Raw genomic sequence first — 26467 nt, 5'->3', positions numbered from 1 at the left:
CTAATACAGTGTTCCCTCGATTTTCGCAGGTTCGAACGTCGCGGAACATCTATACCACGGGTTTTCAAAAATATTAATTAAAAAATACTTTGCGTTTTCCCCCCCTATACCATGGTTTTTCCTGCCCGATGATGTCATATGTCATTGCCAAATTTTTGTCTGCCTTTAAAAAATATTTTTTTAAATACATCTTAATAAATAAACATGGTGAGTAATAATCTAAATGGTTGCTAAGGGAATGGGAAATTGTAATTTAGGGGTTTAAAGTGTTAAGGGAAGGCTTGGGATACTGTTCATAGCCAAAAATAGTGTATTTACTTCCGGATCTCTACTTCGCGAAAATTCAACTTTCGCGGGTGGTCTTGGAACACATCCCCTGCGAAAATCGAGGGAACACTGTATTGTATATTAGAAACATAGAAGTCTGACGGCAGAAAAAGACCTCATGGTCCATCTAGTCTGCCCTTATACTATTTTCTGTATTTTATCTTAGGATGGATATATGTTTATCCCAGGCATGTTTAAATTCAGTTACTGTGGATTTATCTACCACGTGTGCTGGAAGTTTGTTCCAAGGATCTACTACTCTTTCAGTAAAATAATATTTTCTCATGTTGTTTTTGATCTTACCCCCAACTAACTTCATATTGAACATTTTCATCTCAAAGAATCTGTTCCTGTTAATAGCCTGCCATTTTACAAGTCCCATATTTCTCTAACAGAACCTACGTAGAAGAAAAATACATGGAGCTATAGATAATATTCTGACCAACAGTGTTACCTGTTTCCAAATCATTTGAATTAGCAGCTTCTCTCAATCTTTTTAAAGCTGTGGAAAAAGAGAATGGGTTATTTCCTTCTCTATTTAATTTTATAAAAAAACAAAACAAGCACAACCACAGCAGGCTTGGTTAAACAAAGGTTTTGTGACTCTTTTAGATTTATTAGATTAGATTTATTGGATTTATATGCCACCCCTCTCCGCAAACTCGGGGCGGCTCACAACAATAATAAAAAACATAGTACATAATAACAAATCCAATGCCCACCAATCTAATTACAATTTAAAATTAATAAATTCATATGTATATAAAAACAGACACACAGTCAATCAATCAAATGGCAAAACAACATGGGCAAGGGGAAGATGTTTAGTTCCCCCATGCCTGACGGCAGAGGTGGGTCTTAAGGAGTTTACCATGCACAATCCACACCTTCTCAAGTGTGATATTTTACTAGTGAAAGGCAGCAAGTGTTTTATATCTAGGGAACTGTGATGTTAACTTTAGCTAGTAGACTCATAATTATTCAGATATTATGGCTTTTTGTAGGATTTTTGTGGGATGTACAAACAACAGCAAAACAGATCTTCCCTTGACAAACAGGGTTGGTAATCTTTTATATGTGGCGCACAGGCTAGTTGGCCACAGAAGGCCTTTCAACAATGCTCCTGGATGGACAGAGGCCAATGATTTTGATTACTCCTTTCTTTTATTTATTTATTTATTACAGTGATCCCCCGCTCGTTGCGAGGGTTCCGTTCCAGGACCCCCCGCAACGAGCGGGTTTTCGCGAAGTAGCGCTGCAGAAGTAAAAACACCATCTGCGCATGTGCAGATGGTGTTTTTACTCCCACAGCACTAGCGAGGAACCGAAGATTGGGGGCGGCGCGGCTGTTTGCCGCCGGCATGGGGGGCTTCCTAGCAGCCCCCCAAACCCGGGTTGGGGGTCCGGGGAGTGCTGGCAAGCCCCCCATGCCGGCGGCGACATTTTAAAATAGCCGCGCCGCCCCCAATCTTCGGCTCCTCCGCGCTGGCTCTCGGCGCTTTCGAGCTGAGTCCGGGAGCGAATTCTCTTCCGGACTCAGCTCAAAAGCGCCGATAGCCAGCGCTAGCGAACGGCTCCTCCGCGCTGGCTATCGGCGCTTTCGAGCTGAGTCCGGGAGCGAATTCTCTTCCGGACTCAGCTCAAAAGCGCCGAGAGCCAGCGCTAGCGAACGGCTCCTCCGCGCTGGCTATCGGCGCTTTCGAGCTGAGTCCGGGAGCGAATTCTCTTCCGGACTCAGCTCAAAAGCGCCGAGAGCCAGCGCTAGCGAACGGCTCCTCCGCGCTGGCTATCGGCGCTTTCGAGCTGAGTCCGGGAGCGAATTCTCTTCCGGACTCAGCTCAAAAGCGCCAAGAGCCAGCGCTAGCGAACGGCTCCTCCGCGCTGGCTATCGGCGCTTTCGAGCTGAGTCCGGGAGCGAATTCGCTTCAGGACTCAGCTCGAAAGCGGCGAGAATGAACCGCGTGGGCGGGCGAAGGGCGGGCGGCAGTGAGGAGTTTGCGTGGGCGGTGGGGAAACTCCTCGCTGACGCCAGCAAGAGGGGGAAGACCCAGGGAAGCCGGTTGCCATCTACGCATGCGTGCCCATAGAAAAAACGGGCACGCATGCGTAGATGGTATTTTGACTTCCGGGTTGAAAAATAGCGAAGTACCCTGTTCGCAATGGTTGGGGACGCAATAAACGGGGGATCACTGTATTTGGATTTGTATGCCGCCCCTCTCCGAAGACTCTTGTAATTTCAGGGCTTTGGTATGATTAGACTGAAAAGATATTTCAAGAATTAATGATCCTTTTGTATGCAGAAAGAGAGGAGAACCATATTACAAAATTTTCAAAAATTAACTCTGAGAAGTAAGCAAACTTTGTCCACACTTCTGCTGCTATTTATTCATACATAAAAAGAGCAAAAAAAAAAACCTTATGCAGTGTTCCCTCTAATTTTTTGGGGGTGGGTGGGCGGAAAAGTATACTGTCTGAGCGGCACTCCCTTCGGGACTGGGCAGCACAGAAATAATAAACAAACAAACAAACAAAGAAACAAAAAACCCACCCTGTTTTGCCTCAGAGAATTTCAAAATAAAATACTGTACTGTGTGTCTATAACAGTGAGCTCATAATAGGGCAACTCTATCAATATCAAAATGCCACTTAAATAGTTGAGCTAGTTTCAAACTAGATTTTGATTTTCTTTCTCTCTTCCTTACTCCCATTCTTTTTCTTTCTCTTTTCCTTCCTCTCTTTTTTCTATCTGTTTCTCTCTCTTCCTCTCTTCCTCTCTCTCTCCTTCCCTCTCACTCTTTCCCTCTCGGCTTCTGGGCAGGTTTGGAAAACTCTGAGTTGATGATGATTTTTAAGTGAGCAATCGCTCACTGCTCAGCTTAGAGGGAACTATGCTTATCAGGCTTCAATACATTATAAATTTTCCTGGCAGCGTGTTCCAATTAATACTTCTATAATTGGATTACTTCAATTACATTTACTCGTCACAAATCTGTTAATTCCTAATTTATAGCATAACACAAGCTACCTTTTACTCACAATTTAAACTACATTCATTCTTTAAATACAAAATCAGGAATTCTGGTGATTTCAGGTCTGACTAGCAAAATTACTTCAAATGTACATCATTGAGCCCTGCTTGTATTTCATTCCCCCTCCCCCCCAATGTTAAAATCAATCACAATCTGGATCAGTACCGTCCAGATCCATGAATGACCATCCCTTTACACAGCCCAGAACTACTTGTTTATCTATATTTGCAGGCAATTCAATCAAACATGATCTGGGTAGCACAGAACAATAGAAAACCAACATTGTTAGTAAGACCTCATTAAAACAAATCATACCTCATTTTAAAAAAATCATACAAATATGCCAAGCCTCTTGCAAGAATTAATTGTACTTTTACGAATTCTGGGAGTTGAAGTCCAAAAGTCTTAAAATTGCCACGGTTGGAGACCCCTGCTTTACTGTATTAATTAACAATACAGTACAATCATGGCACCGGACCAGATTACCTCAGGGACCGCCTTCTGCTGCATGAATCCCAGTGACCAGTTAGGTCCCACAGAGTGGATCTTCTCCGGGTCCCATCAACTAAGCAATGTCGCCTGGCGGGACCCAGGGGAAGAGCCTTCTCTGTGGCGGCCCCAGCCCTCTGGAACCAACTCCCCCCAGAGATTAGAACGGCCCCCACCCTCCTTGCCTTTCGTAAACAACTTAAAACCCACCTCTGCCACCAGGCATGGGGGAATTGAGATCCTCTTTCCCCCTAGGCCTTTACAATTCTATGCATGGTATGTATGTATGTATGTATGTTTGGTTTTTATATTAATTGATTTTTAATCATCAATACCAAATTACTATTGTACACTGTTTTATTGTCGCTGTTAGCCGCCCCGAGTCTCTGGAGAGGGGCGGCATACAAATCCAATAAATAAATAAATAAATTAATTAATTAATTCTTGCAAGAGGCTTGGCATATTTGTAAAAGTACAATTAATTCTTGCAAGAGGCATGGCTTGAAATAAGCCATGCATCCCGCCAGGAACAGTCTGTTCCAAAACATAGGAGCTGTTATGAAAAATCCTGTCGTGCATCCTGGCAAACAGGGCAGGTTGTTGGACAATTATAATGAATGCCAACTGGAATAGATCAGCTTGGGGAAGGCTACCTTGGATTACCATGGGATCAATTATGTGTCCACGCCTAAGCTTGTTTGCTTCAATTTTTAGTCCCTTTTTAGTCCTCAACTTACGATTGAGTCCAAAATGTATGTTAAGTGGGACACTTAAGTGAGTGCTTCGCCTCATTTTATGACCTTTCTTGTCACAACTGCAGTTGTTAAGTTGGTTAACACAGCCGTTAATTGAATCTGGTTGCCCCATTGACTGAGCTTGTCTGAAGATTTGCAGCAGTTGATAACGTGACAACCTCCCCCTCCCCCAGGATACCGAAACTGTCATTAATATGAACCACTTGCCAATCATCTGAATTTTGATCACTTGCCTAAGGGAATGCTGCAATGGTGTGAAAACCCCCCACACATTTAAAGTGCCCTTGCAAATTTGAACAGTCACTAAATGAATTGTTGTAACTTTCCCTTCAGAATACAGCAGTGGTTCTCAACCTGGGGGGGTCGGGACCCCTTTGGGGGGGGTGTTAAATGACCGTTTCACAGGTGTGGCCTAAGACCATGGGAAAAGACAAATTTCCCATGGTGTTAAGAACCAAAGCTTCTATTATGGCACCTTGGAACATACGGTATTTTGACAATCCAGCATTTATTTACAGTGGGGGTGTCCCTCTGACCTTCCTGCCAATCAGCTTAAAGCTCTGTCAAGAGAATTGGCGCTGGACTTATGGTTGGGGGTCACCACAACATGAAAGGAACTGTATTAAGGGGTCGTGGCATTAGAAAGGTTGAGAACCACTGGAATACAATAAAGCAGGGGACTGCAACCTTGGCCTTTATAAGACTTGTGGACTTCAATTCCCAGAATTCCTCAGCCTGGCTGAGGAATTTTGGGAGTTGAAGTCCACAAGTCTTAAAGAGGCCAAGGTTGGAGACCCCTGCAGTAAAGCATGGAAGAGCTCCAATACCTGAGCCCCAATGCCTTGTCCTACTGCCTCTCCTAGACAATTTAGCCCATGGTTAGGCAAAGTTGGCTCTTCTATGACAGGTGGACTTCAACTCCCAGCATTCCTGAGGCAGCATGATTGACTCAGGAAATCTGGGAGTTGAAGTCCACCTGTCATAGAAGAGCCAACTTTGCCAGCCTAGATTTAGCCAGGCGGTTCCTACGAACTCAGAGTCCGGTAAGGAGAGGACGACGACGGACCGCCTTTCGGTCACCAGCCGGGAATAAAACCCAGAGCGCCTCCCCTTCTCCCGCCGCCTGGCCTCACCGTGTATCTCTTTGCCCAGAGGGCCCACCTTGCGGTGCAACCGGGCGTCCCGGCGGCGGCGGCTGCTGACGATCTTACACACGCGGTGCTCCGTCTGCCACGGCAGCTGCAAGTAGCCCAAAGCAGCCGGGTCCGGGGTCTCCGGGATGGCCCGCAAGGCGACGCCAAGACCCGACAGGGAAAACAAATTGGCAGCGTCGGCCGGGCTGGCTTCGCCGGGGTTGCCGCCTTCCATCCCTCCCGCACCCACCCACCCCACCCGCTTCCCCAACACCGAGCCTTCGCTTTAAGTGCGCGGGCCCAGAAAGCCCGAGCTCGCTGACGGGAGGCGGGGAAAATCCGCGTAACCATAGAAACGAAAGGAAGGGAACCAGTCAAGCGGCGGCCAATAGGAACGGTCGGAGCGACGGGCTAAGAACGACGGGAAGGGAGCGTACTCCCCCCTCCCCCGCGGCCAAAAAAGCACCCGTCATCCTTTCCTTAAAGGTGAGAATTTGGTCTACGGCGCATGCCTGGTAAGATGGAGGGCCTCCTGCTCGCACTCGGCGATTATTCCTGGTCATGAAATCATCTGCTACCACGTCCTTCCTGTCAATGACTACTTCAGCTTCAACCACAACAACACACGAGCGCACAACAGATACAAACCGCCCCAAACTCGACTGCAGGAAATAAGACTTTAGTAACCGAGTAGTTGATGCATGGAACTCACTACCTGACTCTGTAGTATCGTCACCTAACCCCCAAAACGGTACCTTAGACTATCCACTGTTGACCTCACCTGATTCCTAAGAGGTCAGTAAGGGGCGTACATAAGTGCACCAGCGTGCCTTCAGTCCCCTGTCCTAATGTTTCTTAGTATGTTAGCATCATATATATATATAAACATTGTTATACCTTTGTATACTACCAATATGAACTTGACTAAATAAATAATAAGTAATTATGAATTCATTTCAGTTGCAGTTGTGAATCAGAAATTTGTTTTATCTAATGAATGCTTTATGAAAACAAAATGGACTTTTCAGGTTAGGAGGTAATATTCTTGTTTAGTGTTTATTAATGAGGTATTCAAACCTGTTGCTCTATTCATGTCAAATCCCATCAATTCTGGTCACTAAAAACCAATGGAAATTTGTGGTCATTTTCACCCTGCTGGCGATCTTGCAACTGGGTTATCAATGTTGAAGATCAGATAATGCTTTAGGTTTTTTTATTCGCTCTAAACAGAGATGTTATTCAATAGATTTATAACCCGAATTTCTTTCATAACAGAATTAACAGTACTGTACCAAATGCGCTACTTTTTAAAAGCATGGTAAGGACTACTGTATAACATACACACACTAAATGTAGCACGTTTACTTATTCGCAATAGAAACAGAGTAACCACGGTCCCGTTTGTCCCTACAGTATTTTAAGTTGTCCGCCAAACGGACTATTTATACCGGCGGCTTCCGGTTTATGAGGGAAGTTCGGTCAATTCGGTGGCCGGAAGACTTTCTTTGTTGCAACGTTCTCAGCCTGGTTGGCGGTGTGCGTTCTCTTTCTTTTTTCCCTCCGTGCTCTTAAGCCCGCCATGTCGTACGCGGCGGACGATTACGAAGAGGTACAAACTTTGCGTATCTAATTCACTGGGATCTTGATCGGCGAGTGGGAATGGGGACCTTCGTGGGTGGCTTTGCTTGGCGTTTTCGGATAAAAGGGATAGTCGGGTGCCTCCCTGTAGAGCAGTGTTTCCCAACCTTGGCAATGCTGGCTGGGGAATTCTGGGAGTTGAAGTCCAAATATCTTCAAGTTGCCAAGGTTGGGAAACACTACTGTAGAGTAGCGGCTAGGCTGAGTTGTCACTAAAAGTAAAGCCCAGAAGAAGGATCTTGTTTTCCATAGCGATGGGTGGTTCACATATGAAAGGGGGTGGGGGAGTAACGATTAAGCATATTGTACCGTGCTATTATCTGTACCAGATTCAAGCCTTCCCTTCTCACATTCTCTTTTCGCAGGGCTCCTACGACCCATATGCTTATACAGGGGATTATGATTTACACACAGGTGAGTCCGTAAACTTCCGTATGGACGGTCCTGCTACTTCGAGTTTATTTTAGGAGGCAAAGAGTACTATGCTAGATGTGTGTTGTGCTACAGATAGGGTGGCAGTACCGTTCCCTGTCTTAATGTCTTTTTGTCTTTTCTATCTCTACTTTATACTTATATTATGTTAAATATACTGTACTACAATACTATATTTGTATGACAGACTGATAGACACAGACAGACAGATAGATAGACTAAATAAAATAAAGAAGTGCTTTGGAGTGCAGCTCACCTCCTTTCTTTCTTTCTTTCTTTCTTTCTTTCTTTCTTTCTTTCTTGTATTTATTCATTCATTCATTCATTCATTCAATTTTTACGCTGCCCTTCTCCTTAGACTCAGGGCAGCTTACAACATGTTAGCAATAGCACTTTTTAAATACCATCCATGCAAACAGGCATTTGCATGGATGGTATTATCATCAGTATGTTATTCCTCTTCTCATTCCTCCTTCCTGGTATCTGTCCATGTTCACATTTGAAAATTAAAAATGAGGATTCTAAAATAGATGCATGCATTTAAATGTTAGATTCAAAATGTTGCTATTCTGTATCTTCCTGATACTATGTTTTGATATAGTTTTTATATCTTGTATTTCATAGGAGATCCAAAACAGGATTTAGCCTATGAACGGCAATATGAACAGCAAACGTATCAGGTGATTCCAGAAGTGATAAAAAATTTTATACAGTACTTTCATAAGACTGTTTCAGATCTGATTGACCAGAAAGTGTATGAGCTTCAGGCCAGCCGCATATCTAGTGATGTCATTGATCAGAAGGTCTATGAGATCCAAGACATCTATGAAAACAGGTATGATTTCATTTGCTTCAAAAAAGGGCAAAAATTATCAGTATGGCTAGTTCTTATTATGATTGAATTACATTTAAAAAGATAAAATATCAATGAGATATAGAATTGTGAATATATAATGGGAAAAAATTAAAGATTATGAAGGTATGAGAAAAATGTTAATAAAGATCCTAAAAAACAAGATTTTTCAGTGATGTGTCACCTGCCCACATAATAATAATAATAATAATAATAATAATAATAATAATAATAATAATAATTATTATTATTATTATTATTATTATTTAATAGATTTGTATGCCGCCCCTCTCCGAAGACACGATGGCATATGCCACTGAAAAATCTTGTTCTTTCGCATCTTTCTTACACTTTTCTCATATAAATCTTTGCATATGTAGAATTTGTAAAAAGTGAGATGGGGGACATGTAATTTGTGGTAGTTTGTTATATGGGTTTATTATAGTCACTCATGCCATGATTTTCTAAATACTGATGTGTTTTACAGTTGGACCAAACTAACAGAAAGGTTCTTTAAAAACACACCATGGCCAGAAGCAGAGGCTATTGCCCCACAGGTTGGAAATGGTAAGAATTTTTAATAGAAAATGTTATTCTGACTTTTGTCCTGTATTGGAAGAGTAATTGGGGAGTTGGAGGCAGTACATATTGAAGAAGACAGATTAAGAATTGCATTGAACTCTCTTAATTCCAAATAATTCCTTTAATGTAACAGGATATGCCCAGGGGTGGGCTACTGCTAGGACAGGGTGGAACACAGTGGGGTAGTGAAAATGGAGCCCCACCCCAGAGCACCCAATTTGCACTGAAAGATGTTGAAGGAAAATGCAGGGTGTCCTGGATAAGCCACGCCCACAGTGTGGTAGTAAAAATTTGGTAGCCCTTCACTGGATATATCACATGTGATCTGCTTTGATCCACATATCCAACAGTTAGATGATAAGCCAAAAAATGATATTCAGCAGAAGACTATTCTTTTTTATGGTAGCAATATCCGGCTTGTTTTTGTGCTGAAATTGAGCAACTCATGACAAATTTAAGAGGCAGTATGAAAAAAATTTCCTTTAATCCTACCCTACTGTATTATGAAATTGATATTGTAGTTTTAAACAAATTAGAGGGTCTCTGTTGCCAGAAGTAATCTCCTTTTAACCATATTTCTTATTTGCATCACTCAGTATCTTTGAATAAATTTTTAACAATGCCACTAAATGCTTGGAGATTTTATAGTACAGTACAATATTGTAATTTTTAGTAAACAACCTGACTAGTTTTTATCAAAATAAGAATACCCTGTTTTTAGTATAGTTGTAGTCAATTGATCTTAATGACAGTATAGGAGCACCAAATCTGAGATCTCAGATGCTCATTAGCAAGAGAGACTAATCAGATGAAAACATATTTGTAGCATATTCTAGCATATCATATTACAGTAGTTAACTTTCAGATAGCGTATGAAATTTTATTTGCCAGAGAATCATGCTGTTGATATGCTTTTGTAGAATATTTTGTGACTTGCATTTGTGATAGGAATTTTTTGGATTTCTGACACATTTTATTTTTTTCACTCGTATCACATACTTGAAGACCAACTGAATGGAAAACTCAAAGGCAAATTCTTAAATACAATGATTTATAGCTTTTCTTTACTTGTAGATGCTGTATTCCTGATTTTGTACAAGGAGTTGTATTACAGACATATCTATGCTAAAGTCAGTGTAAGTATCAGGTTTAGATTGTCCATAATGAAAAGTACATTTACTTTTTGTTCAATTAATCTGTTTACTTAGAACTTTGAGATAATGTATGCATTCATTTCAGAAATTCAGGCAACTATTTGTTTTCATTTATTGCAGGGCGGCCCAACCCTGGAACAAAGATTTGAATCTTATTACAATTACTGCAATCTCTTCAATTATATTCTTAGTGAGTCTCTAAAATTATACATGTATAATTTTATTTGTATTGTGCAAGGGGTTATATCTTATATATTTAGAGTAACATTTAGTCAATTTAGCATCCTAATATATAACTATGTTCTATGTATGTTTTTCCTCGAAGCCTTCTGAAGCTCTTTGATTCCTTTTGTTAGTATTGTATATATTTATTTTTTAAAAGAAAAGTCCACTTCTTTATTCTGATTTTGTACTCTATTTCCTCTTCCTTTTTACTTTTTGTTTTGTTAAGGGCATGATCTACTATGATGTAGTGTTTATTTAGAATGCCTAGAAAACAATACAAAATTGAACCAATAAGCAACAGTACATGCTTTAGTTAAATTAGCAAATATTCAGTTCATTAACTAATGATGGGGTCTAACTTGGATTAAAATGCAGCAATGTATAGACAACAACCCCCCCCCCCCCCCAAATTGGTAAATAAATTGCATTATGAAGTGGGTTTTAGCACAGTGCAGAATGGTTTGATAATGCTATAAAGTTAGGTACTAACCTGTTATTGGAACTTCAGTCAACAGTCCAGGATTTCTTCTTTATTGTTTTATTGGTAAGAGGAGGACAGAATAAAAACATACAGACTCTTTGTCTTATATTATTCATTCCATATATTCTACCTGAATGTTCCTTTCTAGATGCAGATGGCCCAGCTCCTCTAGAACTACCCAATCAGTGGCTCTGGGATATTATAGATGAATTTATATATCAGGTAAAAAAACAGATTGTTCTCTTATTCCACATACCTTTTTTAACAATGATGAAAATCTGCAAAGATCACTAGAATCAGATGCTAAGCATGCAAGTAATTTGCAAAAAACTTCCCAAATCAGTAAGACTTCCAGAAGCTTTGTGGTTAGAATACGTATATTTTTCTGATTGGGTCTTGGAACACTGCAGGTATCCAATTATATACAGTGGTACCTCTACCTAACAACGCCTCTACATATGAACTTTTCTAGATAAAAACTGGGTGTTCAATATTTTTTTGCCTCTTCTCAAAAACCATTTTCCATTTACAAACCCGAGCCTCTGAAACTGTAACTGGAAAAGGCAGACCCCTCTGTGGGGCCTCTCTAGGAATCTCCTGGGAGGAAACAGCCTCCACCCTCCCTGTGGTTTCCCCAATCGCACACATTATTTGCTTTTACATTGATTCCTATGGGAAAAATTGCTTCTTCTTACAAACTTTTCTACTTAAGAACCTGGTCACAGAACGAATTAAGTTCGTAAGTAGAGGTACCACTGTATACGCATAGAAAGAGAGATTTATTTCTATATAGGTATATAAGATTGAAATTTATTTATTTACTGGATATATATGCCTCCCTTCTCCAAAAACTTGTATTAAATTTTGTGTGCTCAACAGAATTTAAACTCTGTTTAGTGCCAGCTCTATTTGACATATACCATAGATATTTTGGATACAAATATGCCTATTGTTAATGACTTGGAATAATATTTTTATGATAAGTTGTAATTTTATTCAAGGTTCTCACGTTATTTGTCTTTCCGTCTACAAATTGTTATAGCTGCAATTTGATTTCTGATTAGCACTGAGGAAACATACTGTGGTACCTCGTTTTACGAACTTAATTCATTCGGTGACCAGGTTCGTAAGTAGAAAAGTTCATAAGAAGAAGCCATTTTCCCCATAGGAATCAATGTAAAAGCAAATAATGCAACCCCATCCCAAAAGTCACCCCTTTTGCCTTGCGCCGCTGGGACTCCCCGCTTCCAGATTTCCGTTGCCAGCCAAAGCGCCCGTTCTTGCGTTGCTGGGATTTTCCTGAGCCTCCCCTTGCTGGGATTCAAAGCAGCACTGGCAAAAATGAAGGGAATCCCAGCAAGGGGAGGCTCAGGGGAATCCCAGCGCTTCAGCTGGCAACGGAAGTCCGGAGGCAGGGCATCCCAGCAGCGGCGGCTCGGGTTCGTAAGGTGAAAATAGTTTGGAAGAAGAGGCAAAAAAATCTTAAACATCGGGTTCGTATCTCGAAAAGTTCGTTAGTAGAGGCGTTTGTAAGACGAGGTTCCAGTGTATTTACTATTTTCATTTGTAAAATAGTATATAGTTTGGTTTTCCTATAATATAACATAACATTGGTACTCATTGATGAATTGTTCTTCCTTTCTCCCCTTTGCCTTTGGATAATTCCAGTTTATTCAGTCAATTCATTTTTATTCTGGTTATGAAAAAAAAAAATCCAAGGAAGAAAATAATAACATCTTCATTTTCTCTTGCATCCCTGTAAAGTTTCAGTCCTACAGTCAGTATCGATGCAAGACTGCCAAGAAATCCGAGGAAGAAATTGATTTCTTGAGGTTAAATCCTAAGATCTGGAATGTCCACAGTGTTCTTAATGTGTTATACTCCATAGTAGACAAATCCAATATCAACAGGCAACTGGAAGTCTATACCAGTGGAGGTAAGGAAATAAATATTTTAAAATGAGTGGGCTTTACCAGTTTTGGGTTGGAAGGATGCAACAAAATGGACAATGCAAAATTGGTGTAGGTACATGGTGGACCATATTCAATTTGAAATTATGGATAAAAGGATAAATTCGGAAAATGAAACTGAGTTGGGACAACTGATGGGACAAGGTAAGACGATATATGACGAGCAGAATCCGAGACCAAGCTACAAGAAATAAATTGGAATCACTCTATAATATGTAAATAGATATATTGCTCTTGGGTCAAGTGGACTATACAAGAAACACCCCCGATTTGGTGGTGGGGAATGTGTGTGTGTCTGGGTGGTGGGCACATTTCACTATGCACTGTTTTATGTTGTGTGTAATATAAATTTGTTAAAAATTAATAATAAAAAAGAAAAAGATAATGATCCAAAAATTTATTCATTAGGAAGGTCCAGCAATTTTCATTCTGATCATGTCTTCAGCTGTTTCATTCTGATCAGGAATCAAACTGACCGATTGAAATTAGCATTTTTATTCACTGTTGCATTTAGCGTTCACATATATAGTTTCAAATTCTTTTTCCCCCCCCTCAGGTGATCCTGAGAGTGTTGCTGGAGAATACGGTCGTCATTCTTTATATAAGATGTTGGGCTATTTTAGCCTTGTGGGTCTGCTGCGCCTCCATTCGTTGCTGGGTGATTATTATCAAGCCATTAAGGTTCTGGAAAATATTGAGCTTAACAAGAAGGTAATAGAGCCACCGTTGTGTTAAACTTGCACTGTTTTAAAAGGACATTTCCCTTCTGGAATATTTATTTTCATGGATTTATATCGCCATCTGTCTCATAAATATGGTTCTGAACAGCTATGTTTATATAAATATATAAACTTTGTTTGGGTTTGGGTTCCGGAGGCCGCCGAGAAGCGCCCGGCTATTTCAGAAGGTTACAGCCGGCCGCCGCCACCCAGTGGAGTGCCGTTTTTACATTCAGCAGCAGCGTTTTTGGCCGATCTGGAGGCTGAAACGGAGGTGGGGAATCCCAATAGGGAATTCCATGGGCGGAGCTTTAACGTTTCGGCCGACCAGGAAGGACGTCTTCGTGACGTCAAAGCTCCGCCCATGGAATTCCCTATTGGGATTCCCTACCTCCGTTTCAGCCTCCAGATCGGCCAAAAACGCCGTTGCTGATCGCAAAAACGGCGAGAACACCGAGAAGCCCCCCAGCTGTTTCAGAAGGTGACAGCCGGGCACTGCCGCCCAGCGGAGCACCATTTTGCGATTTGCGGTGTGTTCGTAAGCCGGAAAAAGTTCATAACAAGAGGCAAAAAATTTCCGAACCCCGGGTTCGTATCTCAAGATGTTCGTATCATGAGGGGTTCGTATCACGAAGTACCACTGTATTTATGAACAAGTTTAAATTTGCTTTTAAAGGCATAGATTGGTTTAAATAGAATAAAAGAACAATCTCTTATTATCTTATCGCTCAAGTTTAAGGTACTCTACCTCTTCGTTATGTTTGCTGCAAGGAACTTGAGGGGCTTATCTCTTTGAAAGTTGTAGGATTAAAATGCTACATTAAGACAGAATGAGGGCATGCTCTGCTGCAGTATTTCAGAGACAGGATAGGGCAGTACAGTTAGTCCTCAACCTGCATCACTCCATTTGAAGTTAAGAACAGCGCTGGAAAAAGTGACATGACCGTTTTTCGAACTTACAACTCTTGTAGCTTTCCCATGGTCACATGAACAAAATTGGCAGCTGACTCGTATTCATGATGGTTGCAGTGTCCTGAGGTCATGTGATCAGCTTTTGTGAGCAGCAAACTCAAAGGGGAAGCCAGATTCACTTAATAACCGTATTACTATTCTCCATCTGTGTTGGAGTTGGCATTCAGACAGGGTTTTCCTTGTCCCATCATATCGAGGACTGAGCCTGTCAATCAAATGATTGATGGATCCAGCCGTCATCCTCCCTCTAATTCTAATTTAGACTCAGTCCTCCATGAGGTTAGACATGGAAAATTTCTCTTGACTGCTAATTCCTCTTCTTTGACCTTTATTATACTTATTTCAACCTGAGGTCAGCAAGAATATTTCCTGCTGTGCACAACCTGCTGTATATTGCATACACGGCAATTATTGGGGGGGTGTCAAGCCCTCAGTGCTTGCACTGAACTCACCTAAAAGACACGATCTGCAGTTTGTGCTTCGGTTTATTTGGGGAGTGAGGGAACCTTCAGCACCTGTTGTCTGAGCCAACAATTACATCTGCCAGCTGAAACACTCACAGGGTGTCTAGCAAACCTGGAAAACAGGGAAATCAGGGAATTATCAGGGAAATCGGCAGTTCGGGAAATATCAGGGAATTCATGAAAAAAATAGAATAAATCAAGGGGGGAAAACAAACTCTATTAAAATGTTTAAAAGTCAGGGAAAAATCATGTTTAAAAAAAAAGGATTGCACTGCCTGGCAGAGTCAAGTAAAAATGAGTATAACTGGCAACAACTTGCTTCTTCAGCTAGCGATATTTCTGCATGGCTTAGCCATTTGGTATGATGTCATCTCCTTAACTAGATGGCAAGCGACAGGGAAATATCAGGGGATTTCAAAATGCTTTCCCCCTGGACACCCTGCGCCCAGCCATAAGGGCTTGTCTGATCTGGCTCTCGTTGGCTAGTTTGCAATCGTCGGCTTTGTGATTCACTTAACAAGTGTGGCAAAAAGGTAGTACAGTGGTACCTCGACATACAAGTTTAATTCGTGCCAGAACTGACCTCGTATGTCGATCATCTCGTATCTCGAACAAATGCATTTAGATTTGGCTTTTCGGCGGAGATAACTGGAAAAAATGGAATTCTTGCGCTACTTAGTGGACGCTCGGCTCGTATCCCGAATTTGAGCTCGGGTGTCGAACAGAAATATTGCTTGCGTCGCAGCTCGTAACTTGAAATACTCGCATGTGGAGCAGCTCGTATTTAGAGGTACTACTGTAAAATGGGACAAAATTCACTTAACAACTGTCCTGCTTACCAACAGAAATTTCGGGCTTAATTGTGGTCGTAAATCATAAATAGGCTGCCAAGTTCTCACATTATAGCCTTTGGAATGACGCTATTCACTCTTTGTAGAGACTGATAACATTTCTTTCCTGATTCCTCATGTGCTGAGCGATGTCTCTTTTCTCCCTTCTCAGAGTATGTACTCAAGAGTGCCAGAATGCCAGGTTACCACCTATTACTATGTTGGTTTTGCATACTTCATGATGCGACGCTACCAAGATGCCATCCGTGTCTTTGCTAATATTCTGCTGTATATTCAGAGGACCAAGAGCATGTTCCAGAGAACAACTTACAAATATGAAATGGTAAAATGTAGAAAGACTTGACCCTCCTTGCTGATAGCGCCTGTGGTCTTCTTTCAGCCCAATTCTATCAGTATCTGTTTCACTGATATCAAGATGTATGTTGTATTCCAGCTTTCAATTCAAATCAATTGGTTTAAATTTTTTCAAATGCTTTCTGATTTAGCTGAGCCTTATTTACCTTCCTGGCATCAATAGGTCCTGCCAGATTATGTGACTGGTTAAATCTTTCAGGAGACTATTTATTCTTGGATAATTTGATTTATCTTGTCTATTTCCCTAGTCTGCTGTTGTGCTGCTGGTGCCCTCCCCCCCCTTCCCATCCCTTCATGTAGTGATACTGTTTTCAAAATTGGTTTCTATGGGACTGGCCCCTTATTGTGAACTGTGCAAACCTTTATATTCTTTGTTAAAGTGTATCCTGTTTGATGATAATCCCACCAGCTATGCCTATGATGGTTTCTCAGTTCCTCCTGTTCTTGCTGTTATTTTCTTAAATATAGTAATCACTTCTGCGATGAATTCTCATAGGTAGTTGTCCTTATTGGATTGGTCTTCAAAGTTAATGTTCAACGAGCTGAGAACTCTTTGGAATTTTATTTTTGAAGTGTTGCCTTAAAATGGGCCGGTGGAGGAAAAAGGGTGGGGAGAGAGAATAGGCAAGAGACTTAAAACTAATCACTTCTTTAAAGCCACCAAAAGCATGCAGTGTATATTTATATAGAGCGCTGGTGAGACCACATTTGGAATACTGTGTTCAGTTCTGGAGACCTCACCTACAAAAAGATATTGACAAAATTGAACGGGTCCAAAGACGGGCTGCAAGAATGGTGGAAGGTCTTAAGCATAAAACGTATCAGGAAAGACTTAATGAACTCAATCTGTATAGTCTGGAGGACAGAAGGAAAAGGGGGGAGATGATCGAAACATTTAAATATGTTAAAGGGTTAAATAAGGTTCAGGAGGGAAGTGTTTTTAATAGGAAAGTCAACCCAAGAACAAGGGGACACAATCTGAAGTTAGTTGGGGGAAAGATCAAAAGCAACGTGAGAAAATATTATTTTACTGAAAGAGTAGTAGATCCTTGGAACAAACTCCCAGCAGACGTGGTTGGTAAATCCATGGTAACTGAATTTAAACATGCCTGGGATAAATACATATCCACTGTAAGATAAAATACAGGAAATAGTATAAGGGCAGACTAGATGGACCATGAGGTCTTTTTCTGCCATCAGTCTTCTATGTTTCTATATTTCAAAGCGTTTTTTAAAAATCCCTTTATATGAAGCTAACCCGGTTATCCACAGGACTTGGTCCATTAAGCAGAACTAGAATTATGCTACTGTCTATTTTTCGGGGAGTTTAATGGATCAGGGCAGCTTTTACTTTCCATTTGTGTGTCTCTGTACATTTGCTTATCTAGTTTTTACTTTGGAAAGCTACCCATGAATTAATTCATGGCTAAAGTGAGACTTAACGGCGTCCTATTCAGCCAGTGGCCGCTACACATATATCTTCTTAGATGTGAAAATTTATCTTCACTGTTTCTCACGGGAATTGTTTATTTTTCAGATTAACAAGCAGAATGAGCAGATGCATGCTCTTCTGGCCATTGCGCTTGCCATGTACCCAATGCGCATTGATGAAAGCATTCACCTGCAGCTTAGAGAGAAGTATGGGGATAAGATGCTACGGATGCAGAAGGGGGATCCCCAGGTATATGAGGAGCTGTTCAGCTATTCCTGTCCCAAATTTGTCTCGCCCGTGGTACCCAACTACGACAACGTGCATCCCAATTATCACAAGGAACCATACCTGCAGCAGTTGAAGGTCTTTGCTGATGAAGTCCAGCAGCAAGCTCAGCTGTCCACCATCCGCAGTTTCCTAAAACTGTACACTACTATGCCTGTGACTAAACTGGCTGGATTCTTGGACCTCACAGAGCAGGAATTCTGCATCCAACTGCTGGTCTTCAAGCACAAAATGAAAAACCTGGTCTGGACGAGTGGCGTCTCGGCCTTGGATGGAGAGTTCCAGTCAGCTTCTGAGGTGGACTTCTACATTGACAAGGTTTGACGCTTCTCCAACTCTTCTGACAGTAGTACATAGTACCTGAACTTGATGCTATTTAGATATACTGAACTCCAGTGAACAGGATGGCTGGAATGTACGAGGGTTATCTGGAAAATAAGGTCACGAGGCACGTAGCGGGGGAAGTTGATTGATTGATTGATCAATTGATTGATTGATTGATTGATTTGGATTTATATGCTGCCCCTCTCCGAGGACTCGGGGCGGCTCACAGCATGTACAGAAAAACAGGAAACAATAATAACAATCCAATTATACCTTAAAAAACAATCTTAAAATTCTAATTAAAAACTATCAACATCATTCATTCAGCAGTCAAACTAAGCATTCATCGGTCAGGGGGGAAGGTCTAAAGAACCCCAGGCCTGGCGACAAAGATGAGTTTTTAAACTTTTTCATAAGGCAAGGAGGGTGGGGGCAGTACGAATCTCTGGGGGGAGCTGATTCCAGAGGGTCGGGCCCCCCCAGAGTAGGCTCTTCCCCTAGGTCCCGCCAGCCGACATTGTTTGGTCGACGGGACCCTAAGGAGACCAACTCTGTGGAACCTCACCGGTCTCTGGGATTTGTGCAGCAGAAGGCTGTCTCGGAGATAATCTGGTCCTATGCCATGTAGGGCTTTGGTAAATTGGTATTACTATCATGTAGCTGGAAGCCAACAGAACAGAACGAGCAGTGCCAGTGGTCAATAGATCATTGACTGGCATTGTAGTGCAGGTTAGAGATAAGCATCCTCATTCTATTTCCCTCCAAGTGCAAAATGTGTGCTGTAATACACTATCTGAATGCCAAGGGCATGAACGCTGCTACAATGTGTGCCCAAGATTTGTGCACGATGGGTGCCCAAGATTTTCCTCCCTGATTGCTGAGTTTTGAATTTTTTTGGCTGAAGGAGAATGGGTATGGCGCCACTGCATTGACTGACGTATGGGGATAAGCCCAAGTTTCATCTCCTGTCACTATACAGTTGAGAAAAGCATAGCCTTCAATCTCGAAATGGTCAAAAAATTCTCAGGCAGCACTGACTCTGTCAATTTTTTGCGCTTCAATAAGCATCTTGGGCACCCATCAAAGCAGCATTCATGCCCTTAGCATTCAGGTAGCGCACCAGTTGCGGCCCTATTTGGACCGGGAGTCACTTCTCACAGTCACTCATGCCTTCATCACCTCGAGGCTCGACTACTGTAACACTCTCCACATGGGGCTACCTTTGAAAAGTGTTCGGAAACTCCAGATCATGCAGAATGCAGCTGCGAGAGCAATCATGGGTTTCCCTAAATATGCCAACGTTACTCCAACACTCCGCAGTCTGCACTGGTTGCCGATCGGTTTCCGGTCACAATTCAAAGTGTTGGTTATGACCTTTAAAGCCCTTCATGGCATCGGACCAGAATATCTCCGGGACCGCCTTCTGCCACATGAATCCCAGCGATCAGTTAGGTCCCACAGAGTTGGCCTTCTCCGGGTCCCGTCGACTAAACAATGTCATTTGGCGGGACCCAGGGGAAGAGCCTTCTCTGTGGCGGCCCCGACCCTATGGAACCAACTCCCTCCAGATATCAGAGTTGCCCCCACCCTCCTTGCCTTTCGTAAGCTTCTTAAAACCCACCTCTGTCGTCAGGCATGGGGGAATTGAAATATTCCCTTCCCCATGGCTTATAAAATTTATGTATGGTATGACTGATCTCTTAAATTGGAGTTTTTTAGATTTTTTAATATTAGATTTGTTTATGTTGTCTTTTTATTGTTGTTAGCCGCCCTGAGTCTGCGGAGAGGGGTGGCATACAAATCTAATAAATAAACAAACAAACAAACCTTACTTTCCAGATAACCCTCTTATTATCATCAAACTCATTTACATCTTCTCTTGTCTTTAAGTTCCTTTATACATGTGAGATGAATCAGTATTGGAAACTGATGTAAAAACTAGATACTCCCACCATTCCCTTGCCTTGACTGTTTCTCAGGGGCTATATAGTAGTAGAGATAGGGCCCCAGCTCTTCTCTGAGCCCTTCCCTTGTGAGACCAGATCACTAAGCCCCCTCTCTTAGAGGCATAAGCTTCAACTAGAAACACTAAACCAGACTAAATCCATCCTAAGATAATAGAAACATAGAAGTCTGATGGCAGAAAAAGACCTCATGGTCCATCTAGTCTGCCCTTATACTATTTTCTGTATTTTATCTTAGGATGGATATATGTTTATCCCAGGCATGTTTAAATTCAGTTACTGTGGATTTATCTACCACGTCTGCTGGAAGTTTGTTCCAAGGATCTACTACTCTTTCAGTAAAATAATATTTTCTCATGTTGCTTTTGATCTTTCCCCCAACTAACTTCAGATTGTGTCCCCTTGTTCTTGTGTTCACTTTCCTATTAAAAACACTTCCCTCCTGGACCTTATTTAACCCTTTAACATATTTAAATGTTTCGATCATGTTCCCCCTTTTCCTTCTGTCCTCCAGACTATACAGATTGAGTTCATTAAGTCTTTCCTGATACGTTTTATACTTAAGACTTTCCACCATTCTTGTAGTCCGTCTTTGGACCTGTTCAATTTTGTCAATATCTTTTTGTAGGTGAGGTCTCCAGAACTGGACACAGTATTCCAAATGTGGTCTCACCAGCATTCTATATAGCGGGATCATAATCTCCCTCTTCCTGCTTGTTATACCTCTAGCTATGCAGCCAAGCATCCTACTTGCTTTCCGTACCGCCTGACTGCACTGTTCACCCATTTTGAGACTGTCAGAAATCACTACCCCTAAATCCTGTTCTTTTGAAGTATTTGCTAACACAGAACTGCCAATACAATACTCAGATTGAGGATTCCTTTTCCCCAAGTGCATTATTTTACATTTGGAAACATTAAACTGCAGTTTCCATTGCTTTGACACCATAATAGCCGGTAATGTGACAAATCTGTTTTCATTTTCAGGACAGCAAGTCCTAATCTCAACAAAGATGTAATGTTTTAGCATGATACAAAGCAGTATAAAATTTAAATCCTAATCCCTGTCTAGATTACATATGTCTCTTATCATAATCAGATATGTTGCTAACTTCTACTTGCCTTTTGGCAGGACATGATCCATATTGCAGATACGAAGGTTGCTCGACGCTATGGGGATTTCTTCATCCGTCAGATTCATAAGTTTGAAGAGGTAAGTTAATGGCTGAATGCACAGGAGAAAGGTATTAAAAAAAATAAATGGCATGGTTTCATGGTGGCCATGAAACTGAACACTTCTTTCTTGCTTCAGTCTGGGCTTCTTTTCCATACAAAAGTGGTCAAATATTAAAAGAGCACCAGTTATTTTAAACACTATTTGTATGCAACTCCAAAATGAAGCAATTGCTGGCATTGCTGCCCTCTTTCTGTGAGAAAAGGGAGTTGTCAGAAAGATCCCATGCATTCTATTTGGCAGCCTGCTGCCCAGAGCATAAAATGTGGCTGTTTTAGCTGTCCTGAAGATGTCACTACATTACCCAAAAATCTATGCAAAGAAATCTATCCAAAGATGTGTGTGGTTGTGTAAGTAAAATGGTTATCCCTAGTTTTATTTTGTTTGTTTTTTTAAACTGAAATGGTTTGGTACTCTCTGCTGAGGTCATTTAACGTAGGATCATGGATGGACAAGTCTCCTATCTACCTACCTACCTATCCATCCATCCATCCATCCATTTAAATTTATTGTTATTATTATTATTATTATTATTATTAATTATTTATTTATTTATTATTTAGATTTGTATGCCGCCCCTCTCCGCAGACTCGGGGCGGCTCACAACAGAATAAAACAATTCATAACAAATCTAAATTGAGTTTAAAATATTTTTAAAAAACCATTTACTAAACAAACATACATACAAACATACCATTCATAAATTGTATATGCCCGGGGGAGATGTCTCCGTTCCCCCATGCCTGACGACAAAGGTGGGTTTTAAGGAGCTTACGAAAGGCAAGGAGAGTAGGGGCAGTTCTAATCTCTGGGGGGAGTTGGTTCCAGAGGGTTGGGGCCGCCACAGAGAAGCCTCTTCCCCTGGGGCCCGCCAACCGACATTGTTTAGTTGACGGGACCCGGAGAAGGCCCACTCTGTGGGACCTGATCGGTCGCTGGGATTCGTGCAGCAGAAGGCGGTCTCGGAGATATTCTGGTCCTATTATTATTATTATTATTATTATTATTATTATTATTATTATTATTATAATTATTATATTGTTATCTATTTTCTATCTCCGTAGACTCGATGCGGCTTACAACAGTGATAAAAACAATACATAATGACAAATCTAATAATTACCGTAGAATCTAAAGTAACAATAGTACATTTAAAAAGTCTAAAAAGCAAGGAACCCCAATATAAAAAACATACATACAGTCATATCATCTCAAAATAGATTCAGGGCAACATGCTACAATAAAAAATACAATAATAAAAATAAAGTTTAAAACCCCAATATAAACATTCGTACATCAAGTCACGCATAGCTACAAGCCTCAGCAGGGTGCAATGCTCAACGGCCCCAGGCCTGCCAGCAAACCTGTGCTTTTAAGGTCTTTCGAAAGAGCATGAGGATAGGGCCCATGCGAATCTTTGAGGGGAGTTGGTTCCAGAGGACCGGAGTTGCCACAGAGAAGGCCCTTCCCTGTGGCCATACCAGCTGTCATTGTTTTGGCTGACGGGACCTGGAGAAGGCCAATGAATTCCTTGCAATAGATTATATATTGCTCAGTACCGTTCTCCTAGTATTCACACATCTTAAAATTTCTACATTTTCCTATGTAAGCATTTTATTATGATACACAAATTAATGTGCTTGCTCTATTTTTCCTCATTTTGTAATTCATAATTGATCACTGTTTTCCTTGCAAAATTTCATTTAATTTTGCTGCACTGTACAATTTAACATTTGAGGAAATTATTCAGGTTCTCAACCAACAACATAGCAATAGAAATAAAATACAGTGGTACCTCTACTTACGAACTTAATTTGTTCCGTGACCAGGTTCTTAAGTAGAAAAGTTTGTAAGAAGCAGCTATTTTTCCCATAGGAATCAATGTAAAAGCAAACAATGTGTGCGATTGGGGAAACCACAGGGAGGGTGGAGGCCCTGTTTCCTCCCAGGAGATTCCTAGAGAGGCCCCACGGAGGCTTCTCACCGCTTTTTCTGGCCCTGTTTCCTCCCAGGAGATTCCTAGAGAGGCCCCATGGAGGCTTCTCCTTGCCTTTTCCAGTTACAGTTTCAGAGGCTCAGGTTTGTAAGTGGAAAATGGTTCTTGAGAAGAGGCAAAAAAATCTTGAACACCCGGTTCTTAGCTAGAAAAGTTCGTAAGTAGAGGCGTTCTTAGGTAGAGGTACCACTGTAACTCTCAAACATCGCCACAAGTATTCCTTACACATTTCTTTACAAATGATTAAACAATCAAGATCATATCACACACCTTCTCTCTAAATATGGCGCCATTTTCTAAGTAACCTGTTTATTTCTACACTTGTGATACTTGCAGAAAACACTGCTTTTATTATAATCAGCACTTAATACTCCATAATAATAATAATAAAAAATTCAATGATTCTGATCTTTATCATTTATTGGGCTTCTTTTCTAATGTCATAAATTTGAATAATCTTTCTCCATATATATGTCTATCACCTCTTAAGTTTTTTCTGCACATTTCATGTACAGTACAATTCCCTGCATCCCACCAACTAGGAGATAGAGTGTAATGTATTGATTCACCTTCAGAATACATATCATATTTTTCAGAATATAATAAACCTTTTCCCCCCAAAAAAGAGGCTGAACATTTAGGTGTGTCTTATACTCCAAATGTAGCTTTTATTTAGAAGCTTTTTTTCAGCCCTAACGAGGCTTTAATGATCTTCCTGACTCTTTTTAAAAAAAAATAATATTTATTGGGTATTTACAAATATAAAGACAATACACTGACATAACAGATTGTTCAAAGGTGGGTACAGTCATAATTATTGATCTTCCTGACTCTTACTTACTTACTTATTTACTTACTTACCGTATATACTCGAGTATAAGCCGAGTTTTTCAGTCCAAAAAATGGGCTGAAAAACACAGCCTCGGCTTATACTCGGGTCATTAACAAAGTCACCACACGAGGGCGCCATTGCTTGAGCCAGAGCGAGGAGGCACCAGCTTTTGTCTCCTCTGGCATGCCGTAGTTCCTCTCCCTAGCTCAAGCAAATGAGGCAGCCATTTGCTCCAACCGAGGGGAAAAAAGTAATGGTGAGTATTCCTCTCTGCATTGCCTTAAATCAGATTAAAAAGGCCCCCTGCTGTCAGATTCTCCTCCCCCTCCTTTGAAAGGATTTAAACTGTTTAAAAAATGGTATTTTGTGGTAGTTGCTGTCCTTGCTTGGATAGGATCTAATAATGTATTATGAGGCAGAGCTAGACAGGAATTCTTTTTCTATCTGTCTATCTTTCTATCTATCTATTTTTCTATATGTCTGTCTGTCTATCTATCTTTCTATCTATATCTATCTATCTATCTATCATCTATCTATCTGTATCTATTTCTATCTATCTATTTTTCTATCTTTCTATCTATCTATTTTTCTATCTATCTATTTTTCTTTCTTTCTATCTATCTATATCTATCTATCTATCTATCTATCTATCTATTTCTATCTATCTATCTATCTATCTGTATCTATTTCTATCTATCTATCTATTTTTCTGTCTGTCTGTCTGTCTATCTATCTTTCTATCTATATCTATCTATCTATCTATCTATCTATCTATCTATCTATCTATCTATCTATTTGGTTTTCTATGCTGATAACCTCACAGCAGCTAATGCTGAAGCTCTTCTTTGGATACACTTATTTATTTGTTTGTTTGTTTGTTTATTTATTTAATTGGATTTGTATGCAATCCTTCTCCAAGGACTCAGGGTGGCTCACAGCATATATAAAAACAGAACAATAATGTAAATCCAATTAATGATGAGAAGGAATCCAGTTTTGAAGGATTTTAACTCTTAGGTTTTAGCTTTGTTCCTGATCGAGCTACTTTTTTTACTTTTTAATTTATTGTTAATATTGTTAATTTGTTTACCCTCTTTTAAATTTACAGAGCTAGTTTACTGGTTTTCTTTAAAATAAATATTCTAAAACATGTCTCAATTAATGTAATTTTATTGTTTTCCATTTTTATAAGTTACCAGTAGCCACTGCATTTTCTAACCTCGGCTTATACTCGGGTCAATACGTTTTCCCAGTTTTTGTGGCAAAAATTGGTGCCTCGGCTTATACTCGGGTCGGCTTATACTCGAGTATATACGGTATTTATTGGATTTGTATGCCGCCCCTCTTCCTAGCAACTATCTTCCTGGCTCTTCCCTGCTTGCAGGCTTTTTTATTGCTACTCCCTCCAAATAAGGTTTTTTTTAAAAAGCCCAAACCAGGGGATAAAATAATGTGCTGAACCTGATCAGACTAAAGATGCTAGCCAGATGAATACCTGGATAAAATGCTGATAAAATAATTTGCAATTTTTGTAATGTGCAGATGCCCATATTTTTTCACAAATATGTTGGTGGTCTGTCCCACCTTAGTAGAGTCTGCTTGTGGGCTAGATTTGATTTACTCATGGAGCTTCACTCAGCATTCTTGGTAGGATGCAGACAATTGTTTGGAAAATGTATAATTGGGGCAATGACACTGAAGTGCTTAGCTGTGTGGGTATTTATCTCCCCCCTTCCCCGGTTAACTTGTAATTAGATGTCTGTCTCTTTCAGTTGAATCGTACCCTGAAGAAGATGGGCCAGAGACCTTGAAACTCTTCTTGCATCAGCTATTTGCCCTATTTGAAGAGGGCAAGCCTAGAAGAAATGTGAGCTAAGAATTCTGGAATTTTCTGTAATTTCTGCAATTTTTACTTGGGTAGCAGATGGCTGGTCTCATACAAAAAAAAGATCTAATTAAATAAATGAATTTT

At 40.7% G+C, this 26467-nt stretch overlaps 2 protein-coding genes across 3 annotated transcripts in view; one reads left to right on the top strand and one right to left on the bottom strand.

The window, feature by feature from the left end:
* Positions 1-6464, bottom strand: part of ANKRD54 (ankyrin repeat domain 54) — an 18701-nt gene extending 12237 nt beyond the window's left edge. Inside the window, exons 1-2 of the mRNA XM_070756179.1 lie at positions 5734-6464; positions 782-829 (exon numbers count right to left, since the gene is read on the bottom strand). Of these exons, the coding sequence (XP_070612280.1) occupies positions 782-829; positions 5734-5968 (283 nt within the window). The 5' untranslated portion in view covers positions 5969-6464. The remainder of the gene's footprint in view (positions 1-781; positions 830-5733) is intronic.
* EIF3L (eukaryotic translation initiation factor 3 subunit L) lies at positions 6176-26467 on the top strand. 2 transcript variants are annotated; one of them, XM_070756177.1, is made up of 14 exons: positions 6176-6219; positions 7147-7342; positions 7737-7785; positions 8428-8638; positions 9144-9223; positions 10313-10374; positions 10513-10582; positions 11247-11320; positions 12863-13034; positions 13625-13779; positions 16226-16396; positions 17966-18463; positions 21566-21646; positions 26268-26467. In XM_070756177.1, the coding sequence occupies exons 2-14, from the start codon at positions 7313-7315 to the stop codon at positions 26304-26306; spliced, it is 1692 nt and encodes a 563-aa protein (XP_070612278.1). In that variant the 5' UTR covers positions 6176-6219; positions 7147-7312; the 3' UTR covers positions 26307-26467. The 2 variants fall into 2 exon arrangements, with proteins under 2 accessions (XP_070612278.1, XP_070612279.1); XM_070756178.1 differs by lacking the exons at positions 6176-6219; positions 7147-7342; positions 7737-7785; positions 9144-9223 and having other exon boundaries at positions 8459-8638.

The sequence above is a fragment of the Erythrolamprus reginae genome, chromosome 6, assembly GCF_031021105.1.
Source record: "Erythrolamprus reginae isolate rEryReg1 chromosome 6, rEryReg1.hap1, whole genome shotgun sequence".
Taxonomy (NCBI): domain Eukaryota; kingdom Metazoa; phylum Chordata; class Lepidosauria; order Squamata; family Dipsadidae; genus Erythrolamprus; species Erythrolamprus reginae.
The sequence above is the reverse complement of the archived record's forward strand: the minus strand, read 5'-3'. Positions and strand labels throughout refer to the sequence as shown.

What these genes read in the sequence shown, in the direction of transcription:
- EIF3L (XM_070756177.1), top strand. Translation starts at nt 7,313, where the DNA reads ATGTCGTACGCGGCGGACGATTACGAAGAG. An exon ending in ATATTGAGCTTAACAAGAAG is followed by an intron (nt 13,780 to 16,225) that starts GTAATAGAGCCA and finishes CTCCCTTCTCAG; the next exon opens with AGTATGTACTCAAGAGTGCC. An exon ending in AGATTCATAAGTTTGAAGAG is followed by an intron (nt 21,647 to 26,267) that starts GTAAGTTAATGG and finishes TGTCTCTTTCAG; the next exon opens with TTGAATCGTACCCTGAAGAA.